At 36.2% G+C, this 22,890-nt stretch overlaps 1 protein-coding gene across 3 annotated transcripts in view; it reads left to right on the forward strand.

Annotated features, from left to right (window-relative positions):
• RELN (reelin) overlaps positions 1 to 22,890 on the forward strand; it is a 515,960-nt gene that overhangs the window by 298,647 nt on the left and 194,423 nt on the right. For all 3 annotated transcript variants that reach the window (XM_050782664.1, XM_050782662.1, XM_050782663.1), the window contains exon 12: positions 17,546 to 17,697. In XM_050782664.1, the coding sequence (XP_050638621.1) occupies positions 17,546 to 17,697 (152 nt within the window). The remainder of the gene's footprint in view (positions 1 to 17,545; positions 17,698 to 22,890) is intronic.

The following is a 22,890-nucleotide window of genomic DNA, read 5'->3' on the forward strand; positions in this document are numbered from 1 at the left end:
TTCCCACTACTATCATATTGAGATTTTCATTTGTCTTCCTGGGTTCTGAGATTTATAGATGCTGCTACCTGATTTGCATTGGAATGTGGTTTTGATCTATAAAAATTGTTTAGGGGATAAAATTTATCTTTGAGAGATTTATAAAGGAGGAATTTGGGACTGAGGTTGAAACAGGAGACCTGAAGCAGTGAGCATCCTTTGATGGTAGTGCTTTCTTGCCGTTCTGAGCTGTGTGCCGCCTTCTGGGTCCTAAGTCCCTAATATATATCCTACTAATTGGGCAGCACTTTCAGAAGTTCAAGTTGAAAAGAAACATTAATAAGATTAGAGACTCAACCCATAAGGTGGTATGAATTGGAGGCAAATGTTTTCTAACACTATGATAGGGATGAATGAAATTAACATAAAATATAGTTTTATAATGAATATGAAATAGCAATAATTTATTGACTGAGAAACTTTTCCAGAATACAACATTTGACGTATAGTCATGTCACTCTGATGATTAAAAACTGATTAAACTTCGAAGTCTCTGAGTGGCAAGATGGCTAGTATTGCCCTTTTGGGCTCCCTGCTGTGCCTTGCCCAAGAACTTCTTTCAAACCCAATAAGACTCTTCCATTCTCTCTCCCAGAAGGACCTGTCTTTTTTAGCTTGTATCCTCAAAGCTTATCTATGAAAGAACACAAAAATTCTTACCCTCAGCCTGAGCCATTGCGGCCACAATGGGGTCTTTCACTGTCAAATGCTGAATTTCTACTGCATTGACCCAGCCCTGCTCCTCCCTGCCTCAGGGAAGTGACTCAGGTCCAGCCTGTGGCACAGCGGGCTAAGCCTCTGCAGAAGCCTGAGAATCTGAATGACTCCACCCACTCAGGGCCTATTGACCTCTACAGGCCCAGCACCAAGGCTCAGTCCTTAAACCCACAAGGCCTTTTCTGACTTTCCTGATACCCTGAAGCTCCATGTGCAGTACAGCTCCAGTATCTCCCTGAGATACCAGAAGCCTGTTTCTCATTTTAGCCTCTAGGATCTCTCCAGGGTCAGGCTGGGGAGACTCTAGAGGAAAAAAAAAAACAGTGGTTTCTGGTCCTTCTAGCTCTTGTAAGAACAGTCCGCTCCCCTCCCAGATCAAAGAGCTTTGGTGGAGTCCAGAGCTTTGACAGTGCACAGAAGTCTTTCTACCTTTATCTTTCTACCTTTATCTTCTGGAGATAAAGGATCACCAGCACATCACTTCTCTCTGACTACTGATTAAAAAAAAAAAAAAAAAAAAAAAAAAAAAGACCAATTCAACTCCCTTTCCTGATTATGGAGCTTGATCACAGATGAGGGGATCCAAATGTTGAGGCACAAGAGACTCATTTACTCCCACGCTTTCATCTCTCCACTCTAATTCCATCCATATATCAGGGATAAATCACCCCCTTCAGGGAGTCCCAGAGCCCCTGGGGACTCAGATGATTCCCCAGTGTTACCAGCCCCCATCCCATTAAAGCAGAACTAAAGAGATGCATTTCCTCTCCAGGAGTACCATTCTGATTCACACATAAATACCAATCTGTCTCTTCCCCATCCTCCCTCTCCTTCTCACCCTCCACCTCTCTCCTTCTCTGTGTGTGCCTGTATCTTCCAAGAAAAATCAATATTTTAAATGTAACTTGCTCTTATTGTTTGGAGGGGAAATAAAATTTATTTTTACCTATGGCCTTCATACTGGCTGTTCTCTCTCCCAAAATGCCCCCCATCTTCTTAGCTTATTCTATTAGCAAAGCCTGTCTAATAAAAGGACACAATAAATGCCTTAGTAAAAGAATGAATAGTCCATTCAGCTCTCTATGAGTAACACTTGTGGAGACTTGGTACAAAAACATGGAAAACCCCTTCATGAAGTAAGCTTAGAAAGGAATTGACTTGATATTAGAAGAAACCAAGCATAGTTTAGAAGATTAATATATTAGTCCAGAAACATAGTTGGCAAAAATTATATATTCCAATTAACAGATCAGACATTCTGCTTTCCTACAGCACAAATAATATAAGAGAATTTTTGGCTACAACTAAATCATTCCCCCAAACAGAAAAAAAAGAACTAAAACTGTTTATGCCTGAAAAAAGAGCTGAAGTCAATATGGACACAGAGGATCATCGGAGGAAATTCTATTAACCAAATGATTCAGGTGGCTTTAAGTATGCTCTTTGGCTATTTCTCAGGAGTGAAGATTGACCAAGGTTTTGGTCACAGGGAAGAAGCTGGTACTTCCAGGCCCTGTCATTGTCAGCAGGTTTCTGTTCCAATAAGATATAATCATGTGCTTGAGAAAAGCACCTGTGCCACTCTCATTGCTCTGCAATTAATTTATCTAAATTCTAAAAGTGGTGTAATTCTTCTAGCAACTACACCTTGGGTTTATTTGTGACTTTTGGCCAGGACGTCAGGCCACACCACCAGAATTAGTTCATTCATGCTGTCATCTGGTGACCTAGCTATGAAGTTGGCATTATGTTATAAAGGTATAAAAGGATAATAAGAAGACCTAGTGTTTTCTGCGTTTTGGGTGATGATAAAAATGATAATTTAATCCATGGTGTTTTGTGTGCTTGTGTGTGTTGTGGGTTGGGGGGGCCTGCACTCCCACCTGATCCCAAATGTTACTTTATTGGTCCAGGAAAGAATGCTGATATAATAATTTTTAGTCACAGATTCAATTTTTTTAAAAGTCACAAAATAAAATTAATGTGAAGCATTTTTACCTAGGGTAAGAGCTGACACAGGAAAACAGATTAAGAATTTGGTAGTGAAATTCTTGATGTGTTCTGTTTTCTCTGCTCAGTTTATCGAATATTTGTCTCATTCTTCTTTCATCCACCACCACCCACACAAACAATTTATCATGGTAAGCTCATCTGCTAAAATAGACAGAAAACATAGTTGGCAATCCTCACTCATTCAAGGGTGGCCAGTTGAATTGACTGAATTCTACTGCTTTGAGTTCACTTTTTTAAGAAATAAAAAATTATTAATGTGAATATAATGCTTTCATCTCTTTAACAAGGTTTTTCTTCCGTAAGAATTATGAGAGAGAAAAAAGAGTATGCAGTCCTCTCTAATAATGTTTCCAAAAGACTTAATATGAATGGCAAGGAAGAAAAGATAGCCAGTAAGCCATTATGGCTTTTTTGGGAAACCAGTTTCCCAATTATCCATATTTTCCCACCATTTGAATTAAAGTATTTTATCTCAGATCACAAGGACACAAGAGCCGTTTGCCTTTCATATCGCTTAGCTGTCCGAAAATCCAATGTTGATAGGTTTATTTTTTTTAAGTGGGATTTTAAAGTTGTGTTTTCCTTTTTTCTAGAGAAGATACATCTGTTAGTTCAGGCAGGGAGAAACTTGAATAGACACACTGATAATTTATGTGAGTCTTTCTGAACTTTGGCTTAACCTTACAAGCATGTCATTGAATTAGCAGCTACCACATCTCACTTAGCTGAGGCTGTCTTTAGGTGGAAGGCGGCTTTGTAGAACATTGCACATGGAATTTGTATATTTGCCTTTCATCCCAAACGTAAACATTATATGCTTTTACTATTCAAACACCTTTTTTAAAAAAATCTGTTTTACTGCTGTTACCACAATATTTGTGCAAAAGAGAAACTCCACAAATGTAATGAATATTAAAAGCTGGAATCAAGACAGTATGTTCTAATCTTGCCAACCTGCCCCAAATCCTTGGAAATGACAGAAAATAAGCAAACGAGTCTATAATGACACTAAAAAACAAGAAAGTGACCCGTAGTTGGACCAGAGAGAGGAGGTATCTGATGGAAGGAGGGAGACAATAGCCCAGAACACATATTGAATGAGACACTACAAAATGCATCTCAGTATTGCTCCAGGTCATAGATGCTGCACACAGGAATCAGGGTGAGGCTATAAGGACTGCTAAGTAGGTGAATCCCTCACTACACCTACTTCTTTCTTTTCTTTTCTTTTTCTTTTTCTTTTTCTTTTTTTTTTTTTTTTTTTTGAGACAGATTCTCACCATGTCACCCAGGCTGGAATGCAGTGGTACCATCTCAGCTCACTGCAACCTCCGCCTCCTGGGTTTAAGTGATTCTCGTGTCTCAGCCTCCCCAATAGCTTAGATTACAGGCACGCACCACCACATCCAGCTAATTTTCTGTACTTTTGGTAGAGACAGGATTTCACTATGTTGGCCAGGCTGGTCTCAAACTCCTGAACTCAAGTGATCTGCCCGCCTGCCCGCCTTGGCCTCCCAAAGTTCTGGTATTACAGGCATGAGCCACCATGCCTGGCCCTCACTACACCCACTTCTAAGCAGAGACTTATGCCCCCAGGACCAAGCAATGAATATGGACACGTGGAATGGAGAAGCGGGGCATTGTACCCCCATGGAAATCCTCACCCAGGGGCACATCTGCTCCCGGTGAGTGGGCATTTTTCCACTGAAACTAAGAGAGAATAGCAGATATGAATTTAAGCAAATAATCTAAATCACTAAATCTAAGAAAACCACCTCCATGTAAAAGAAATAAAAGTAAAGCATTAAACTAAAGAACTAGGAACCAAGTAAGTAAAAGGAAGTAACAGATTAAACTAATGGAGATTGTATAAGAAGTATAATTAATATCCTCAGCAGGATAAGGGCGTATACTGTATTTGTGAAATTAGAACAAATTTTATGAGGAAGAAACAATTAGAGATGTGAGAAATGGCAATATATGATTGGTGAAACAAGTTTAATGGATTTTTTTCCCTGAGTATCAGTATAGGCAGAGCTGAATAACAAATTAGTGAGCTGGAAATTTGAGTCTTGAAATGTTATTTCATTACAGAAAAAGAGATATTAAGATATTAAGAGATAAGTGACACTTCCAACATTAGAAATAATAGGAATTAAAGAAGAAGCCAGAAGGAATACATGGAATGAAATATTCAAATTAATAATTGAAAAAAGTTCCCAAGATTAAAAAAAGGAGAAGAAGGAGGAGTAGGAAGAAGAGGAGGGGTAGGGAAGAGGAGGAGGAGAAAGGTATAGTGGCTATGAATGAAAATGTTTAGCAGGATGAATGGAAAAGTACCCAGTCCTAGATAATCAGGGAGAAATTTTAGAACACCAATAAAAGAAAATTCTAAAGCTTCTAGGTAAGATTTGTTGTACTTTCCTTGGTAGCATTAAGCATTTTTTCAAAGGAAGCAGTTATGTTGAAGTTCTGAAAATGATTTGAGTTGTAAAATTCCTTCTCCAGCCAAATATCACGTATTAGGAAAAAATAAAAATGTTATAGACACACAGGATTCAGAAAGTTTACTACCCTCTCTGGAAGAATTACTGCAAGGATACATTCCTGGAAACTAATCCAAGAGGAAGATGAGATATTCAAGAAAGAGTAGTAAACAAGTAAAAAAGTAAAACTTGTACTTCAGTCTAAATAAGTATGGATTATTTGAAAAGTTTAACAAAAATTTGAAATTAAAACACAAAAGATTGCAACATGAGAAGTATAGAAGGTGGCTGGCAGGAAGGGAAGCTGAAAAAGGAAATAAAATATTGCGCATGTTCTTAACATGTTTAGAATGAAACTGTAGATCTTGGTTAACTCTTAATGTTAATAGAAAACTTTAAATAAATATAGATATGTGTGTTAAAAAGTAGATAAGCCAGATAGAGGTTATATAACTTCTAAAGCATTAGGTTAACATTAGAACAAAGAAGACATAGTTCAGTAATGTCAGGAAAGTGGGAAAAATAAACAATAAAATACAGGGTAAATAGAAAATAGAAAACAATTGGTCAGGAGCCAATTCAAACATATCAGTAATGTGAAAAATTAGAGTGAGTTATATTCACTTATTAAATGAGATTCTCACAGTAAATTTTGAAAAATAAGCTGTATATTTGCCCTTATGAGAGACTTAAACTATAATAACAAAAGAAATTCAAAGTCAAAGAGGAACTAATACACCAGGCACATGTAACAGAAGCAGCAGGGAGGCGTATTACAATAGGATAGAATTCAAGTTTGAGCATTAAAAGGGCGAAAAAGGAATATTTCATGTATCAATACATGTAGAGCACTTTGCCTAAAGCATGGTGCATAATAAACAAGTTAAAAATTAGTTATTATTCAAAACACTGTCAGTAATATGATATGGGCAAAGTGGTGCTCAAAAGAAAATTATACTGATATTAATTAATTAATGAGATATAAAAGGTTAAACACAAAGTTGAATAGCCAATGAAACCTGAATCATTCTCTAAACAAGAAATATATCATTGGGAAAAAACCAATATTAATTAAAATGATGATTGGATATGTTTAAAAACCACACAAGTGCTAAAATGGATCAAAGTAAACTTGTTGCAGGCTGTTAAAACAGATGTATTACTTCCTCCTTTTTCTGATTTTCGTTTGACCTAAGTGCTAATATTGCTTTCTTTTTAAGCTAATTGTTTTTATAGTTTAAATATTAAAACAGTAATTTTTCAAATGACAAGTATGTAAGTTCTCTGTGCCAAAGTTGTTCTGCAGCTCCTTCACAGAAGTTCTGAGCCCTTCTTTAATTTATAGCACGTTTCCACACCATCTTTGCTCTTGGCACTGCCATACTTGAGTTGTTTAATAGGCCCCCAGCCCCAAAGTAGCTGTCCATGTGAGCATCCAGAATGCAGCAACTGGCTCCCTATCCTTGTTCCTAAGAGAGAGAACCAATGAATCTAACATATAACCAGGAAAAAACAAATTTGCATATAGAGCAACAAGAACAATCTCTACTGTAGCCCTTTTGATGTAAGTTGACACTTTCATTAAAAATAGGCTGAAATTTCTTTAGAGCTCTTCCAAACGGTTTAAGCATCTTATTTTCCACAAATTATACCCTCTTAAACTAAAATTTAGTGGAAAGTGTTCTAAACCAGAGGTAACAATTCATCCTATCCATCTGGGTAGGATGAATTGTTACCTCTGATTTAGAACACTTTCCTATCCAGACGAATTGTTACCTCTTATTTCAAATACTTTCACAAAATGCTCATAACGCTATAGAGGGATTTTATGTAAGCTTACAATTCAAGGTAAATGAATTGAAGGTAGTTTGGCAGTCTGAGTTAACATTATATTAAGTGGGTTTTGTTTTTACAGTCATGTTCACTTTTATTAAAGCAAAACTTAACCATTTAAATAACATAAATAATAAATTTAGGAGCCCAGATAGATTGTAGCTAAAATCTTAAACAGTGCCAAAGACCTACAGGTAGATAAAGTGTAGACAGTTTATCTTTTGCTAAATATATCCTTGATTAAAGATTGTTTGAGCAATAACTCTTTGCATACTGTACTGCAACTTCATCTAAGGTTGTTTATTAATTATAGCAAGAAAAAAGTAAAAACACTCATTATAATTTAGAAGTTCATTTGAATTGCCACGTTGACTTATTTTAAAATGAAAACAGCACTACATTTTACAGGAGGAAAAAAGGAAACCAACATTTATTGAGACTCTGTAATGTCCCAGGCAATACATCATTTTCTCTAAACAGTCTCCAGTCTGGGTTATGTTACTGTCTTATTAATGAGAAAGCTGGGTGCTTTCTAACCGTTCTGAAACCCAATATTCTTTATTAGTGTTGTTCCAACGAGAGTGTAAATAAACATGATGCATGTCATAAAAACCTAAAACAAAATTAAATTCGAGAGGAACCAATTGAAGAGAAGGATCTTTGAAATGTAATGCATTCAGGGAAGCCTTCAAATTGAGCTCATCCCTTTACCTTCACCTAAGCTGTTATGCTGGAGGGAAAACCTATAAATGCAATGAAGGTGGAGAAGGCTTCAGTCAAAGTATACATCTTGCTAGACTTCAGAGGACTCATACTGGAGATAAACCTCATGAATATAAATGAATGTGGAAGGTCTTTACCTATGACACATCCCTTATTAAAGAGCAGAGCATTCATCCCAAATATAGACCTTATAAGTGTAATGAACTTTTTCGACCTCAGAGGATTTATATGAGATTTTTTTAAAACCTTATTAATTTGGTCAATATAGGATCTTATAGCCAGGCTTTATTCTGGATCTTAGTTCATACTTAAAGTTACCAACTTTAGGTGTTTTAATATGTTCTGAATAATATAATTTAAAAATTCATAGAAAATATGAAATGTTCCATTACTTTTACTGCCTTTTATGCTAATATTAGTAGGGAAAAGGTCTGGCTAAGATACTAGATCTCTAATTCCTATGTTCATATTCTTAATATTTTCATCAACCTATATTGAGATAATTTAAATTTTCACTGTGAATTATAATCATATAAACTGAATACCTGACTTTTTCCTGGAAATTATTTGCTTATTGCAAAGAAAATGAGCAAAGTAAAAGTCCAAAATCTCCCAACCATGCTAATTCCCATTCTTCACTGTTGAACTGTTGGCATCTATTCATTCAGAAATTTTTCCATAATGATACCAAAAAAAAAAACCCACAAAACACTAGAATCACACTTTGCGTATATACTTCAACTTGATTTTTCAAAACTTAAACATATTATGAAAGTCCCTTCTAGTCAATAAATATAGATCTTCATTATTTCACAAAGGCCAGTTAATCTAACTGAACCCCCCTGTTGACAGACAAAGAATATTGTAGTAAACATTCTTGTGTGCTTGTTAAAATATTTCTGAAAGGTAAGTTCCTAAAAGGAAAAGGAAAACTAGATAATCAGATGTATATGCACACATATACATACATATGTACATAAATAATTTCAGTTTTGATAGTTATTGCCAAGCTACCCTGCCAAGAATACATATCATTCTTAAAAGTATTGGAGTATGAGCTGGTTAAAATATAATTAATCCTAGTTACAAAGAATTCCAAAACACCTGATAGAGAAGACCATCAGCTTTCCAGCTAAGACACCTCTTTAAATTACTTTTTGCTTACAAAAATATTACTCTTTTAGTGACAGAAAAAACAGAAAGCCTTATTTTAAAAATATAAATTAAGTATTTATTGTGATCTTGCTATCTCTAAGGAACAGAGTTGCCTTAAGGCATTTTATTGATCAGAAAACTTTTTCTGTGCTCCATCTTCACCTCATTCTATTTGTAGTAAATAATAGATACCAGTGTATTTATAATAAATAAGGTAAGGGTTTTTTAATTTTAGAATTAATCATAAAAGAATAAATATAAATTGCTGCATTGTAGAGAGCTCTCTCCCTCAGGCAGACATTCCTTCAAATGCACTTCACATAGAACTGCATTTCCTTAGGGAAAGCATAGTTTAAACCACAGAGAAGTAACATACCTTTGGAGGGAAATTGCCATGCCATCCGAGTTATTGACAAACCTATGGAGCTCCTCAAATAACCACTACTGGTCTCAAAGATTTGGTTATAATTTTACTTCATGTAATTATTATATTTGGAGAGAGTCAGGGACAATATAATTTTTGTACAATGTAATTTTTGTATATTTGGAGAGAGTCAGGGACAATATAATTTTTACAAGGTCACAACTTTGTGGCTTTGTAAATTGGGACTTTGAAGTCTGGGGAGTAAAGACTCCACCTGAAGTCCCCTGGTAGTTGATAGACCTCTGGGATCTCCTTAAGGATACTTTGCCTCCAACAATGTTTTAGCCAGTGTTCATACAAATTCCTGAAAGAGTGGGTTTGTGCTATAACAGGCTCCTCCTGAATTTTTAATAAATGCAAAGTAGTTATTCAAAGCAACAAGACTTTTGCAAAACATAAATCTTGTAAAAATTCAGTAAAGCAGATTTATCTCTGCCTTTTTCTCTTCAAAGTAGACTAAACTTCCCATTTCACTTGATTATAAATATTTGGATTTCTAAAGGAAGTAACTTCACTTTTGTTATCTTCCAACAGTTAGAGTGGGAGAAATAAAGACTAATTGAGAAAAAAAAATGGATATGTAAGATTTAAATAAAGATTGAAAGTTATTATATGTTCTGAATCGTATCACACAACGTTGTGGTAGAAGTGATAATAACTCATTTAAGTTAATCTAGAAAAGTTTTTCATTTACAACAAATAGAAGAAAAAGACTACTAATCTCATTTCTCACTTAAATAGAAGGTTCTTTTAGTCCATGAAAATTCTTTTTCAATTTAATTTTTCACTTTAAAAATACTCTAAAGCAGATAGATGTCAAAAAGGAGTCATCATCTGCATCATTTATAACCTTAACTTGCTTTGTGGATCAGTAGGCTGAGTGGTTTAATTGGGATAAATGGAGCAAGCAAAAGACCAATGAACCAGTGTGAAATTTTCATGTATGCGTCAAAAGAGGCTTCTGGTTAATTTGCAAATGATGCAATACTATTAAGAGCTATTTCAAAAAGTTACTATTCCGTTTGCTTGCTCCTTGAATGATTGATGTAACCTGTTAAAATTTTTTAAAAAGAATTTTCTAATATATTTGTCCCAAATCTGTTATAAAATGGGATGGTTCAACATAATCATCCTGGTATACATAATATCCTTTTTACAACTATAACTATGAAAATCACAGCAAATCAAGAAAGAAAAGATCTAAAGTTTAGAGCTGAACAGGTGGTTGGCCTTAGGCAAGTCACTTACCCTTGTGTGTCCCAGTTTCTTCCAAATGTAGACCAGTTAATTGTGTGCATAACAAAGGCCAAATTAGACATGGCCAGAAATAAATACTAAAGATAAAATCGGTTTTAAAATATCAAATATTTCGACTTTTTAAATATTAAACACAAGATCAAAATATCAAACTTCTCTCATAAATTATACAAAGTATACAATTATATATATATAATGATATGTGATACATTTTATTTTACTTGAGACAGAGTCTCACTCTGTCACCCAGGCTGGAGTGCAGTGGTGCAATCTCAGCTCACTGCAACCTCCACCTCTTGGGTTCAAGCCATCCTCATGCCTCAGCCTCCCCAACAGCTGGGATTATAAGTGTGCGCCAACACGCCCAGCTAATTTTTATATTTTTAGTAGAGATGGGTTTTCGCCATGTTGACCAGGCTGAACTTGAACTCCTGGCCTCAAGTGATCCGCCCACCTTGGCCTCCCAAAGTGGTGGGATTATAGGCATGAGCCACCATTCCCAGCCTATAATGTATTTTAAAATAATTCACGCATCTCCTTTGATATCTGTTGCCAAATGTGTGATATTATAGATATATGCTATTTGTTTGGTGTTCCTAAAAATTATTTCCCTGGATAGTCTTTGCTTTGAAAATAGAATTAAGTAATTCTAAAGTAAGTATACATGATAAACTTTGTGCAAGGAATAAATATACATGTTTTCAAAAACTAGAATGATTAAACATTTTACCTAAAATAGCTGTAATTCTGTTTGCATATAATGATTTCCAACAAAGTTTGGCTGCTTAATGAAATTTGATGAAACTGCTGTCCATATATTGAGAACTGAGCCTGTGGCTTAAATACATTGCTTAGAGACACTTCGATATATAAGCTTTGGATGAAGAAATTATGGCTAATAAATATTATATTTATTTTCCTGATAAGAAACATATCTTCATACCTTAGGATAATTATTAATATTCAGTAACTAACAATTGTTTTTGATTTATAAAATTGCTTTTTATATAATAAAGTCACCAAGGATATTTAGAAACAAAAATAGTTAACCAGACTACATTTAAAAATCGATTATTTAACATGTTAAAATAAGTTGAACCTACTCTAAAAGAGAAGCTTGCTGATTTGAAAGATGACATCGTCCTTTAATTTGTTAACACTTCTGATGACATAATGGAGAGCCTAAAATGAACTAATTAGCTTACCTCTTTTAGTTCCCCATCATTGCTAATAGTAATCAGCCAGCCGAAAATTTGAAACTGAAAACAAGGCTGTCTGAGCTCATGCAATTCCTTTTCCTCTGCAAACCCATAGAAATGTTGGATCAAGTATGATAATTTTCTTCAATATGTAGCCCTAGGATAGGGGAGGAAATGAGCAGATACCTAAAACAAAGGGAAATTAAAAACCTGATTAATAAGCGTTTAGATGAAACTTAAGCAGTTCAGGATGGACTGACATATGTAATCTAAGGCTGAAGATTAGAGTTAAAAATACTCACACAGGATCTTTGGCAGATGACAGATAGAACAGATATTCTTGTATAAATATGGAACCTTGAAGAGTTCCTTCTCCATAAAGACGTAATTAGGATAACAACTTCTCTCATTGATTCAAGAGTGAAAAAACTCCCAGAAGAATGGAAACTCCAAACAAATGTGAAATTCACGTTCATTCCACCCAGGTGGTGGGAAAATTCTAAACTGAGGAATTAATGTAAAAAGAAATTCAGGACCAGGGAACCTCCAGGATGCTCACAAATGCAAATGCAAAACCCCTTTGTAAAAATATTTCTTCTACACAAAGTGTGTAAAATTGATGCTGGAAATAAGTCCACTGAAGATGAGCTCACAACAAGAATTATGATCTATGTGATTTTATGATTCACCAAAAAGGACAGTTATCAGATACAACAAACAGAAGAATAAGTGCATTCCAATTGAGATAACAGAGAGAGATGAGTAAATATGATTAAATGATTTAAAAGATTTTTTTTTAATCTAAGTCATTTTGAAAGAAGAGGATACTATGAGAAAAGAATATGTAGATGGTAAAAAGAGTCAAAGAAGTGGGGCACAGTGGCTGACACCTGCAATCCCAGCACTTTGAGAGGCCAACATCGGCAGATTGCTTGAACCCAGGAGTTTGAAACCAGCCTGGCAACATGACAAAACACCATCCCTAAAAGGAAAAATACAAAAATTAACTTGGCATGGTGGCGCCTCCTTGTAGTCTCAGCTGCTGTGAGGAGAGCCTGAGGTGGGCGGGTCGCTTGAGCCCGAGATGTTAAGGCCACCATGAGCCATGATTGCACAGCTGTACTCCAGCCTAAACAGCAGAGCAAGACCACTTCTCAACAAAATCAATCAATCAATAAAAATTTAAAAATCAAAGAAAACATTTAAAAATGAAAAATACAGTGATGGAAATTACATATTAACCATGAAGGTAAAAATAGAAGCAACTGAAGAGAGAATTGGTATATTGAAAGAGACAGATCTGAGAAAAAAAACACATGTTGCAATATAAAAAGAAATAAAGATTAATGAGAGAGTGAGAGACATGGAGAATAGAATATGACATTTCAATACAGATCCCATAGAATTTCCAGAAAGAATATAGAATGAATAGAGGATAGTTAATATTTGAAAAGAGTGACTTACATTTTTTGAGAGCTGATTAAAGGTTTGGATCCCCAAACTGACAAGGTACACCAAGTTTCCATAGAATAAATAAAGTAAACCTACACCTACATACACTGCAGGAAAATTTTAGAATACCAAACACAAAAATGCAACCAGAGAGAAAGACAGATTATTTACAAAGGAGCAACAATTCAATAGATAGCTGCTTATCAGTAACTAAAGAGACATTGGATTCTTGTCAAGATCCAAGTAGGGTTTTTAATATAACTCAACAAAGTGATTCTAACATTCATTAGGAAGAGTTAACAAGGACAAGAGTAGGCAAGACAATTATGAAGAAGTGAAAGGTGTGGCTGAGGGACAGAGGGAGCTCAGCTATCAAGAGCTATTTTACATATACAGATAACATATATGTGTACACGTACCATATGTACGATATTTAAATTGGTTTGGACACGGAGATAGACATATAGACTAATGGAGGAAAAGAGAGAGACAAGTTAATTGTAGAAACAGACTCACGTTTATAGGGGATTGTTATGTGACAGAAGTGGCATTACCAATAATTAGGGCCAATGATTAATGGTTCTGGAATAAATGGCTATCTATATAGAAAAAACCATATTGGATCTCAAACTCATTCTTTACCTCAAATCAATTTCAGATTCATTAAAACCACATAAATGTGCAAAGCATAGCTTTAAGGCTTTTAGAAGAAAATATAGACGAATATCTCTCTGATTTCAGGATAAGGGAGAATTGGATAAAAAAGGCACAAAGCATAGAGAAAAGATAGATAAATTCTACTATATTAAAATTAAAACTCATCTATACATCCAACGAAACAAAGTGAAAAAAGTACAATACATATAGCCAAGAAAAGAGTACTACATGAAATATATAAAGAATTCAAATCATAAAAAAATGAGAGAAAAAAGCGATCCTAATACAAAATGGACATAAATGGGCAACTCAGATAAGAGTAACCCCAACTGGCCAATAAACATGAAAATATATTTAGCCTCACTACTAATCCTGTAAAATTTCATACTCATCTAATAGGCCAGATTTTAAAAACTTGGCAAAACGAAGTGATGGCAAGCTTGTGGGGACACAGGAACCTCGTACCCTCCTGGTGGAAACATAAATTTATCCAACCATTTTGAAGAGCAATAATGAAGTACCACATTGCCCAGCAACTCCACTTCCAGATATATGCTCTACCAGCCTTTCTTAGCAGAGATTCCTTTGTGCTAACCCCAGAACACAGAAAATGATGCCACTACGTCCTCAATTCTCCTAAAGCAGGTGCACCTGCGATTCTAGACACAAAGGCGAAAAAGCAATTCACTAATATAATGGGTGCCTTGGGGTATTAGGACTCATTTCTCTCACAGACACCAGTTAAGAAGGGCTGATAGGGAAACTCCCACCTGCATATGTAAACACACAAGGACCTTTATATAGCCTTGTTAATAATAACAAAAAAGATAGAAATGACCTAAATGTCTGTCAAAAGTTTATGGTCATTCCCCCAAACACCAGTTTATGACTTCTGTTATAGCCAACATGTATTGCAAGGTTTTTGTTTGTGTAGTTTCAGAGTTCTGTTGAATGTGGTGTTCTGTAAACACCTGTTCCCCTAACCATGGAGCTGTCTTTGACCTTCTACTTTGTTTTCACTTCTCACTGACACAGCTGGGACTTGTGTGGCAACAGATGGGTCCGCCTTGAAAAGGTGAGGGAAGAGGAATCAGACAGACTGGTAGTAAGGGTGGAGAAAGAGTATGAGTAAGGGAAGAGGCAGCTGTGGGCAGAGAGGCCAGATCTCTATATAAGACCATTCATCTAGGCCTGTAAATCTTTAAAAGAGATCTAAACCTGAAAACCTCTCTGAATATTTTGGGCATTTAAAGTGTGTGCCTAGAACCTAGACTAACAGAGAAGCTAAAGACCAGGTGGTCATTGCAGGGCTTGGATCTAGACAGGCAGATGGTGTAGGAAATATCTAAGGGAAAGAGGAGGCTGAACCATCAGAGCTATGATTGTAAGGTGACGCAGTGCCAAAGCCTGGCAGCAATGGTAGCAGTAGGCATTGAGTACAGATACAAGGGGACTTTGAGTGGAAGTGGTGGTCAGACCTGCCTGATGTGTGGTCAGGAGCAGAAGATGGTGCTTTCCAATATGCCAATTGGAAAGGCTGCTTTCCAATTTGTGCCAATTTGTGCTAATGGCATGAATTGTCTCAGAGGATAGGGCAAAGATGTGGCTAGAGACAGCAGAGGAAAGTGAGGACGGGATACAGTCAGGGCACTCTACAAGTTTCATTTATTTTCTGAAGATGGAATCCCTTAATCCCGCCATCACTCAACAAGAATTATTGAGACTCTGCTGGGTGTTGAACACTGAGCTAGGGTCTAAGGACACAAAAATAAGATGCAGATCCTGTCTTAAGAGCTGACATATCAGGGATAAAGAAAGGCAAGTAAAGAAATGATGGCAGTGTACTGTGAGAAATGAGATCACAAAGGAAGAATCTAACTGAGTCTGAGATGGAGTGGTGGGGCTGGGTAGGAGGAGCCAAGAAGTTTGGGAAAGACTGTTCAGAAAGGTGTTTGATATTTCAAGGACATCTTGAAGAATGACCCTGAGTTTGTTTGATAGACAATGAGTTAAGGTTCAGAGGGCTGACAGAGAATGTTTTAGTGACTTTGAATTCACATTGTATGGCAAAAGAGTTTGGGTACAAGGCAGAAGAGACATGGTACAAGGCAAGAGATTGGGCTAGAAATGTGTTCTTGGACCAGGCCAAGAAGGACTGCATATTCTGCATTAAGGAACTTGGAATTTGTCCAGATAGCAATGGGGAAGCCCCTGAAAGACTTTAAACAAAGGAGAGATGTAATCATATATGCAGTTTAGAAATATCACTGAGTGTCTACTAAATAGAGTCTGAACTCCTCTCTTTCCAAACTCTCCATGGATTCTTTCCACTGTACTATTCAAATGTATTTTTTCCTCTTCCGCAACACACATCCTCCACCAAGGTCTATTGATGTCTGCACTGTTAATAGTGTCAAGGTCATTCCCATTTCTTTCCTTTTTTTTTTTTTTTTTTTTTTTTTTTTTTTTGAGACAAGAGTCTCACTCTGTCACCCAGGCTGGAGTGCCGTGGTGCGATATGGGCACAATGCAACCTTTGCCTCCTGGGTTCACGCCATTCTGCAGCCTCAGCCTCCTGAGTAGCTGGGACTAGAGGCACGCACCACCACACCCAGCTAATTTTTTTGAATTTTTAGTAGAGATGGGGTTTCACCGTGTTAGCCAGGATGGTCTTGATCTCCTGACTTCGTGATCTGCCTGCCTCAGCTTCCCAAAGTGCTGGGATTATAGGCGTGAGCCACCGTGCCTGCTGGTCATTCCCATTTCTTAGCCTGTACTCATGTGATTTCATCAACACGTTATGCGACTGTGGTAAGAGCATAGGCTCTGGAGTCAGACTGCATGGATTTGAATACTGTCCTCTTCCTTTGCTAGTCATTCTTAACCTCTCTTCATCTCAGTTTCTTCATCTAAAATTGGGGTAGTAATGGTGACTATCTCATAGGGTCACTGTGAGAATTGAATGACTTCAATGTGTAAAGGACCTAGAAAAGGATCTGGCCAGGTAGTTGACACTCAGTAAAAGCCAGCTATTTTTATTCTCTTCTACGTATCCAATTACCTATTTGATGAGACCCAGTTTAAATCCCATCTCCTTTTTGAAAACTTGCTAGACTTTTGCCAATTCTTTTCATTCTATTGAAAAGATAGACTTTTCATTCTATTGCTATTTTCAATATGTAAAACATCACGTAAGTATATTATGAGTCTGTCTTTTAGAATTCACTGTTTCCTTAGTTCATTGATTTCCCAACTCAACTATAAGTACTTTAAGAATAAAAAGTGTATCAGTCTGGAGCATGGCTCTGATCACAATATACACCATATACAATATTGATTAAATTCATCCCTCTACAGGAAAACTATAACTGTGAATGTAATGTGTTTAAATGTTATTCACTACCTAAAATTTGTGTTTAAAATTTATTCATTACCTAAAATTTATTTATTACCTAAATAAAGTGCCATATCTTTATTTCAGAATTATTCATTACGAAGTAAGTGTCCCTCACTAAAAACAAAATGTTATGCTTTATAAAGATTTGACTTAATATTCTAACTCTAACTCTTAAATCCTTTTTTTTTTTCAGATGGGATGTCTTGGGAGCTGTCATTGGTACGGAATGTGGAACAATAGAATCAGGCTTATCAATGGTCTTCCTCAAAGATGGAGAGAGGAAATTATGCACTCCATATATGGACACTACCGGTTACGGGAACCTGAGGTTTTACTTTGTGATGGGTAGGTACATTTTGCACAAACTTTGTTCACCCTGGGGTAGATCCTAGGCCAGCACCTATTCCTGAGGAAGTAAGGTTGTTTGTTATCAACTACATAAAATGAACATTCATGAAATATGAGCTCTGCAGACAGAGCAGAAGCCCGTGGTACTCACCCGTGTATCCGGCTAACCCCACTGGAGCCAGCCTATAGAGAGTCGTGGCTTGCCATGGTGAGGCCTGAAGAAAAAATGCCGTAATACCTTCCTTCTACCTCTCCCTCCATGGTTATAGCTGAAAAGACAATGAGAGAAAAGCTAAAACAAAGCAATTTCTTTTTCCTAGCTTCCCCCAAAAAATAATCATCAAGGTGAGCCTTTGTTTTCATGAATATCTCATCATTGTATAACTCTTTTGTAATAGGAAGCTGAGAAATTTAGGTTAATACTTTAATAATACTCTCTATTTTCTAATAAGTTTGCAAACACATTAAGAAAAAAATGTGTTCATAAGTTATAGTTTTCTTCAAAGTATTGTAGAGCAAATATAGTTGGAAAATTACCCAAAAAGGAGTTAGAAGGTTGAACTTTGTGACCTCCAAAGTTAATCCTTTTAGTCAACAAGAGCCACAGTTACATATTCTCTCACTGACGTCATTCCAGAAATGTGAGTAGATGTCACATGCCTTCTTTGTTGAGTGACTGGAAAAGCACAGGCAACATCTGGAAGTGAAACAGGAAATAAACACTGTCTACCTTTGAACTTACTAGCGAAGATGTCAGTTCATCAGGACAAACAGATCTCCTGAGTCTCACTTCAGCAGTGGCGATTTATTTCTCTCGTATTCCTCACTTCACCTTTTTGATAATCATACAGCTCAGGGTTGCATGGGAAACCTCAGATTGTATCCTGCTCTCAAGTATATTACCTATGTGATGCTAACTCATTTTCCATAATGATCTGTTTGATAACAGAGAAATTGTGCATATAAAATAAAGTAATGTAATCTCACGTTTAAGGATAACCTCACCTTCACTCTGAACTGGTTTGTATATTTAAAGGCCCAGAGCTCATTTTCTTTACATAATTAGAGTTCAAACTGGCTCTCATTTTATCAAAAGGGATTCCTGGAAAACCTTAAGCCCTCCTCCAAAAAAGTTGTAATAAACATTTAGTATGCCAGCGTAATTTAAGTTTTTTCCCTCTTGCCCATTTTTGACACGATATATTTCATACTGTATTTTGATTTTATTATAATAAATTAGCCATATTTGGTGATTTATATGAGACTAACTCATCATTATATAAGTTCCTTTATATAATTGTCATATTTATATAAGAGATTAAGTAATCTTTAATTTTTCCTGGAACAAAGCATATTATTAATCAAGGAATTAAAACAGTATTGACTATGATAGGGAATTGATTTGAATGAGCCCAAAGAAGTACATTATCCCAAGTAAAAGCCTCTTCATTCAATTAAAACAGTAAGGAATGCCTATTGAATATAGAGCCTTGAGCTAGGATATATGGAGAATACAAATAGGGAGAATAATGTCACCTAAATCACAGAGTTGCTGGTCAAATGAGTTAATGTATGAAAAGCACTCAAAACCGTGCCAAATAAATATTTAGACTCGGTATATTTCTGTTGTTATTGATATAAAAATTAATCAGAGTTCCCACCCACACGTACCATGTGACTACAAGGTAGAATGCAGTGTGCTGTAATAGAATGAAATGCTATGGGAGTATAACAGAAGCTGTTATTGCAGTGGAGGGATTAGGGTAAAGCTTCATGAAGGAGATGGCATTTGAACTCACCCCTGAAGGATGGGCATGATTTAAATTTAAGGAGAGAATTCCAAGCTAAGCCATTATGAAAAAAAGTCACAAGAATAAAGGTATGTGATATGTTTGGGACTGGGTTATTTTCCCAGTATAAATAAGTGGAAGCATGTAAGATGGAACTAGAAAAGCAAATTGGAGCCAGAGTAGTGATTTTCTTTAATTCCTACTAAGGAGTTTGGATTTTCTTTCTCTAGGTAGTATGGAGCTATCAGAAAATTCCTGTTAGTTCAGTCTTACATGATCACCTGTGTTTTAGAAAGGTAATTCTAGCCTAAATATGATGAAAGATTGAAATAATTGGAAATTAAAGGGCAAGAGATCAGTTAGGGTAGGGTCGCTAGATTTAGAAAAGAAATATGTATATAAGAGAGTAAGTGTGGAATAGAATATTTTTATGTTACTTATGTTAAGATCAAGTTTCTGGAATGCCATATGAAGGGAGAAATTCTATTCAGGATATGAATCAGATTTGAAAATCATGCATATTCAGGTGATAACTGGAGCCACTAGAACTGCTGTGTTCTCCCAGGCAGAAGGTATATGACAAACAATTCTTAGGGAGAACCCTCATCTCTAGGTATAGGTAGAGGGGGAAATAGTAAAGCAGACTGAGAAAGAACATAAACAGAGGTGGGCAGAAGGTGTTATTGGAGCCTAAAGGAGGAAGGAAGAAAGTGGTTCAGGGTGGGATGGCAGGGAGATGATCAGCAGTATAAGGAATGCCACAGAGAGAGAGATCAACCAGCATAAAGGCTGAGAAGCCACCAGTGACTTTGGAGAGAGTTTTCCCAATGATGTGGTGCCTGGAAAGCCAAATACATGGAGTTAAAAATAAAAATATGTCCCTGAAAGAGGAGGACTGCCACTTCAAGAGTTTTATCAGTAGAGAGAAGAAAATAAATGGTGGCTGGATCTTGAAGAAACAGCAGCACCCGGGAAAGGTGTTTTTAGGATAGAACAGATGGATAGGATAGGGTAGGGTGGCATAGGGTAGAGTAAGGATAGGGTAGGTTATGGTAGGATGGGATATGGTAGGATAGATAGGATAGAACTGGACCTATAGAAAAGACTAAAATTGTGTTGGCTGATGGGAAATAAAGACATATGGAAAGAGATTTAGGATGAGATGGTTATAAGTAGCCCCTCACTAAATACAGTACCTTAGGAAAATCAGACTGATTGTTAATCTGGACTTGATCACACTCTCTCCCTCTCAGGCCCTGACTGTATGTTCTGCCCTTGGTTCATATCAGTCTGCTGTGAGCATATTTCTGGAAAATTTGCTTGACTTTCCAAGTTCAGTTCAAGATCTATTTCCTTTACTCATATATTCACGTATGTAACACCAATTCATTGAGGACAAGTATAGGGCACTGTTCTTAGAACCAAAATGCAGTGAATTAGACAAAAAATAACCTAACAGACATCAACTCATTCATGTATTTGTTTATGGTTCCTCCAACAAATATTTACTAGGCATCTGCTATATGCCCAGCTCTTTTAGCTCACATTGTACCCTTTTCTCTGTATTTTTACTGCAATTAGGGCAGCACAACACAGTTTACTGCCAATTATTATTCTTTAAAAATGACTGAAAACAATATTTAAAATATTTTAAACCTGACTGCCCCGTTCACTTTTATTGAAATCTTCCTGCACCTTAATTTCTGTACAAGATGCCTCTGAGTCACACCTTTCCACAAGGTGCCAAAGGCTATGAAGCTGAGGAAGAATCCATATCTCCCTGTTGAAGCTGCTGTCATTGACACTTCACAGAACTATAAATTGCTCCCGGAAGAATCTTTCAGATAAAATGTGTCATCATTTTCAAGTCTTGGCTCCTTTAGGACTTTTTTCTTCTGCCGTTCTGGGCTGGGTGTGGCTCTCACGTGCGTTTCAGTTATCTCTGAAGGGCAGATGCAGTTCATGAACTGTTCTTAAGAGAACAGAGAGAAGTTACAGAAAACGGGTTAATGAAATTAGAGAACACTGATAGTTCAGTACCTGTGTCATTAGATATGGTGTACTAAACCCACACTGCCTGTGATTATTCACCATTTTTGTCCTTTTTTGGTAAATCCTTAATATATAATTATGAATATCCTATTTTATTTATATATATATATGTATTTAGCCTCAATTTAAAAGTTTTGCTTTCTAATATGAATTTCATTTTCATGTGGATCTTTTCTCCAGAGACCATCAATTAGAACGGCTTTAGTAGCTGTATTTATCATAACACTGAAGTATGTAAGGAAATGCTTGAATATATGATATAAATGTCAAAATCATAAGATTTTTCTCTACAGGTTGTTGAACAGTAAACATTATTAGGGTGAGATATACATTGTCACCATACCTGACTTCTCCATTCTCAGTTCAAATTACCTAATCCAGTAAATATTTATTATATGCCAAATTACATGTGCCTAACATATGTAGCATGCCAGACTTCAATGCTTTGCAAAAACCATCCTCCAAGACTTACCTATTGAGTGGTAGTAAAGGTTTGAAGTCAAACAGAATAACATTAAAGACATGCTTTACTTTGGGACTATAGGCACATTATATAACCTTTCTTGGCCTCCGTTTCACTATCAGCAAAGTGAATCTGTATTAATTCTTACCTGAAAATGTTGTTAGGGGATGAAAAGAGATAATGGTTGTACTTGATTTTACATGGTGCATGGTTCTTAGTAAGTACCTAATGAAAAGTAGACATTTTCACCCTTACGTTATCATTAATAATACTCAAGGAGTCTGGCTACAAAAGAAACCCTGATCCAGACGGTACCAACCACCATTTGCAACATCACTCATTGTCAAAACAAAAACCCACAGATTTCCTTGGGAATAAACAAAATTATTGGGCAGTTTTCTCACAAATGACTCAAATATAAAATCAGTGTGTCGTGAGCTGGAAAATTCGATCTACCTGTAAAACCTTTCAGATCAAATAGAGAGATCAGTTTCCCATGGCTTCATCCTGTAACTCACTGCTATCCCATAAACTGAGCTGTTCTAGGAACACACCAATGGGGTGAGAATGTGTACTAAACTCTCTCCTTCCCTGGCTCAGCTAGAAACAGGCTTACCCCCAGATTCCCACAGCCCTCTCCAGTTTGTCTTAAAGGGCTTAGTTTTCAGTCAGACACTAGCTTTTCTGCCATCAAGCCAGCTTCCTGGGTTGCTTCCAACTCATGTATACTTAGATACGCCAAATAATTTTAGAATTCACCTAGAAGAATTTAGTTAAGAATATTTGTATAACGTAATTCCAATAGTGTATTTTCAAAGTCAAATATAAATCATCTGTTATTTAAGTTATTAATTTAGATCATCAAAAGTTGTTGCATTCTGAAAG

The sequence above is a fragment of the Macaca thibetana genome, chromosome 3 (genome assembly GCF_024542745.1).
Source record: "Macaca thibetana thibetana isolate TM-01 chromosome 3, ASM2454274v1, whole genome shotgun sequence".
NCBI lineage: Eukaryota > Metazoa > Chordata > Mammalia > Primates > Cercopithecidae > Macaca > Macaca thibetana.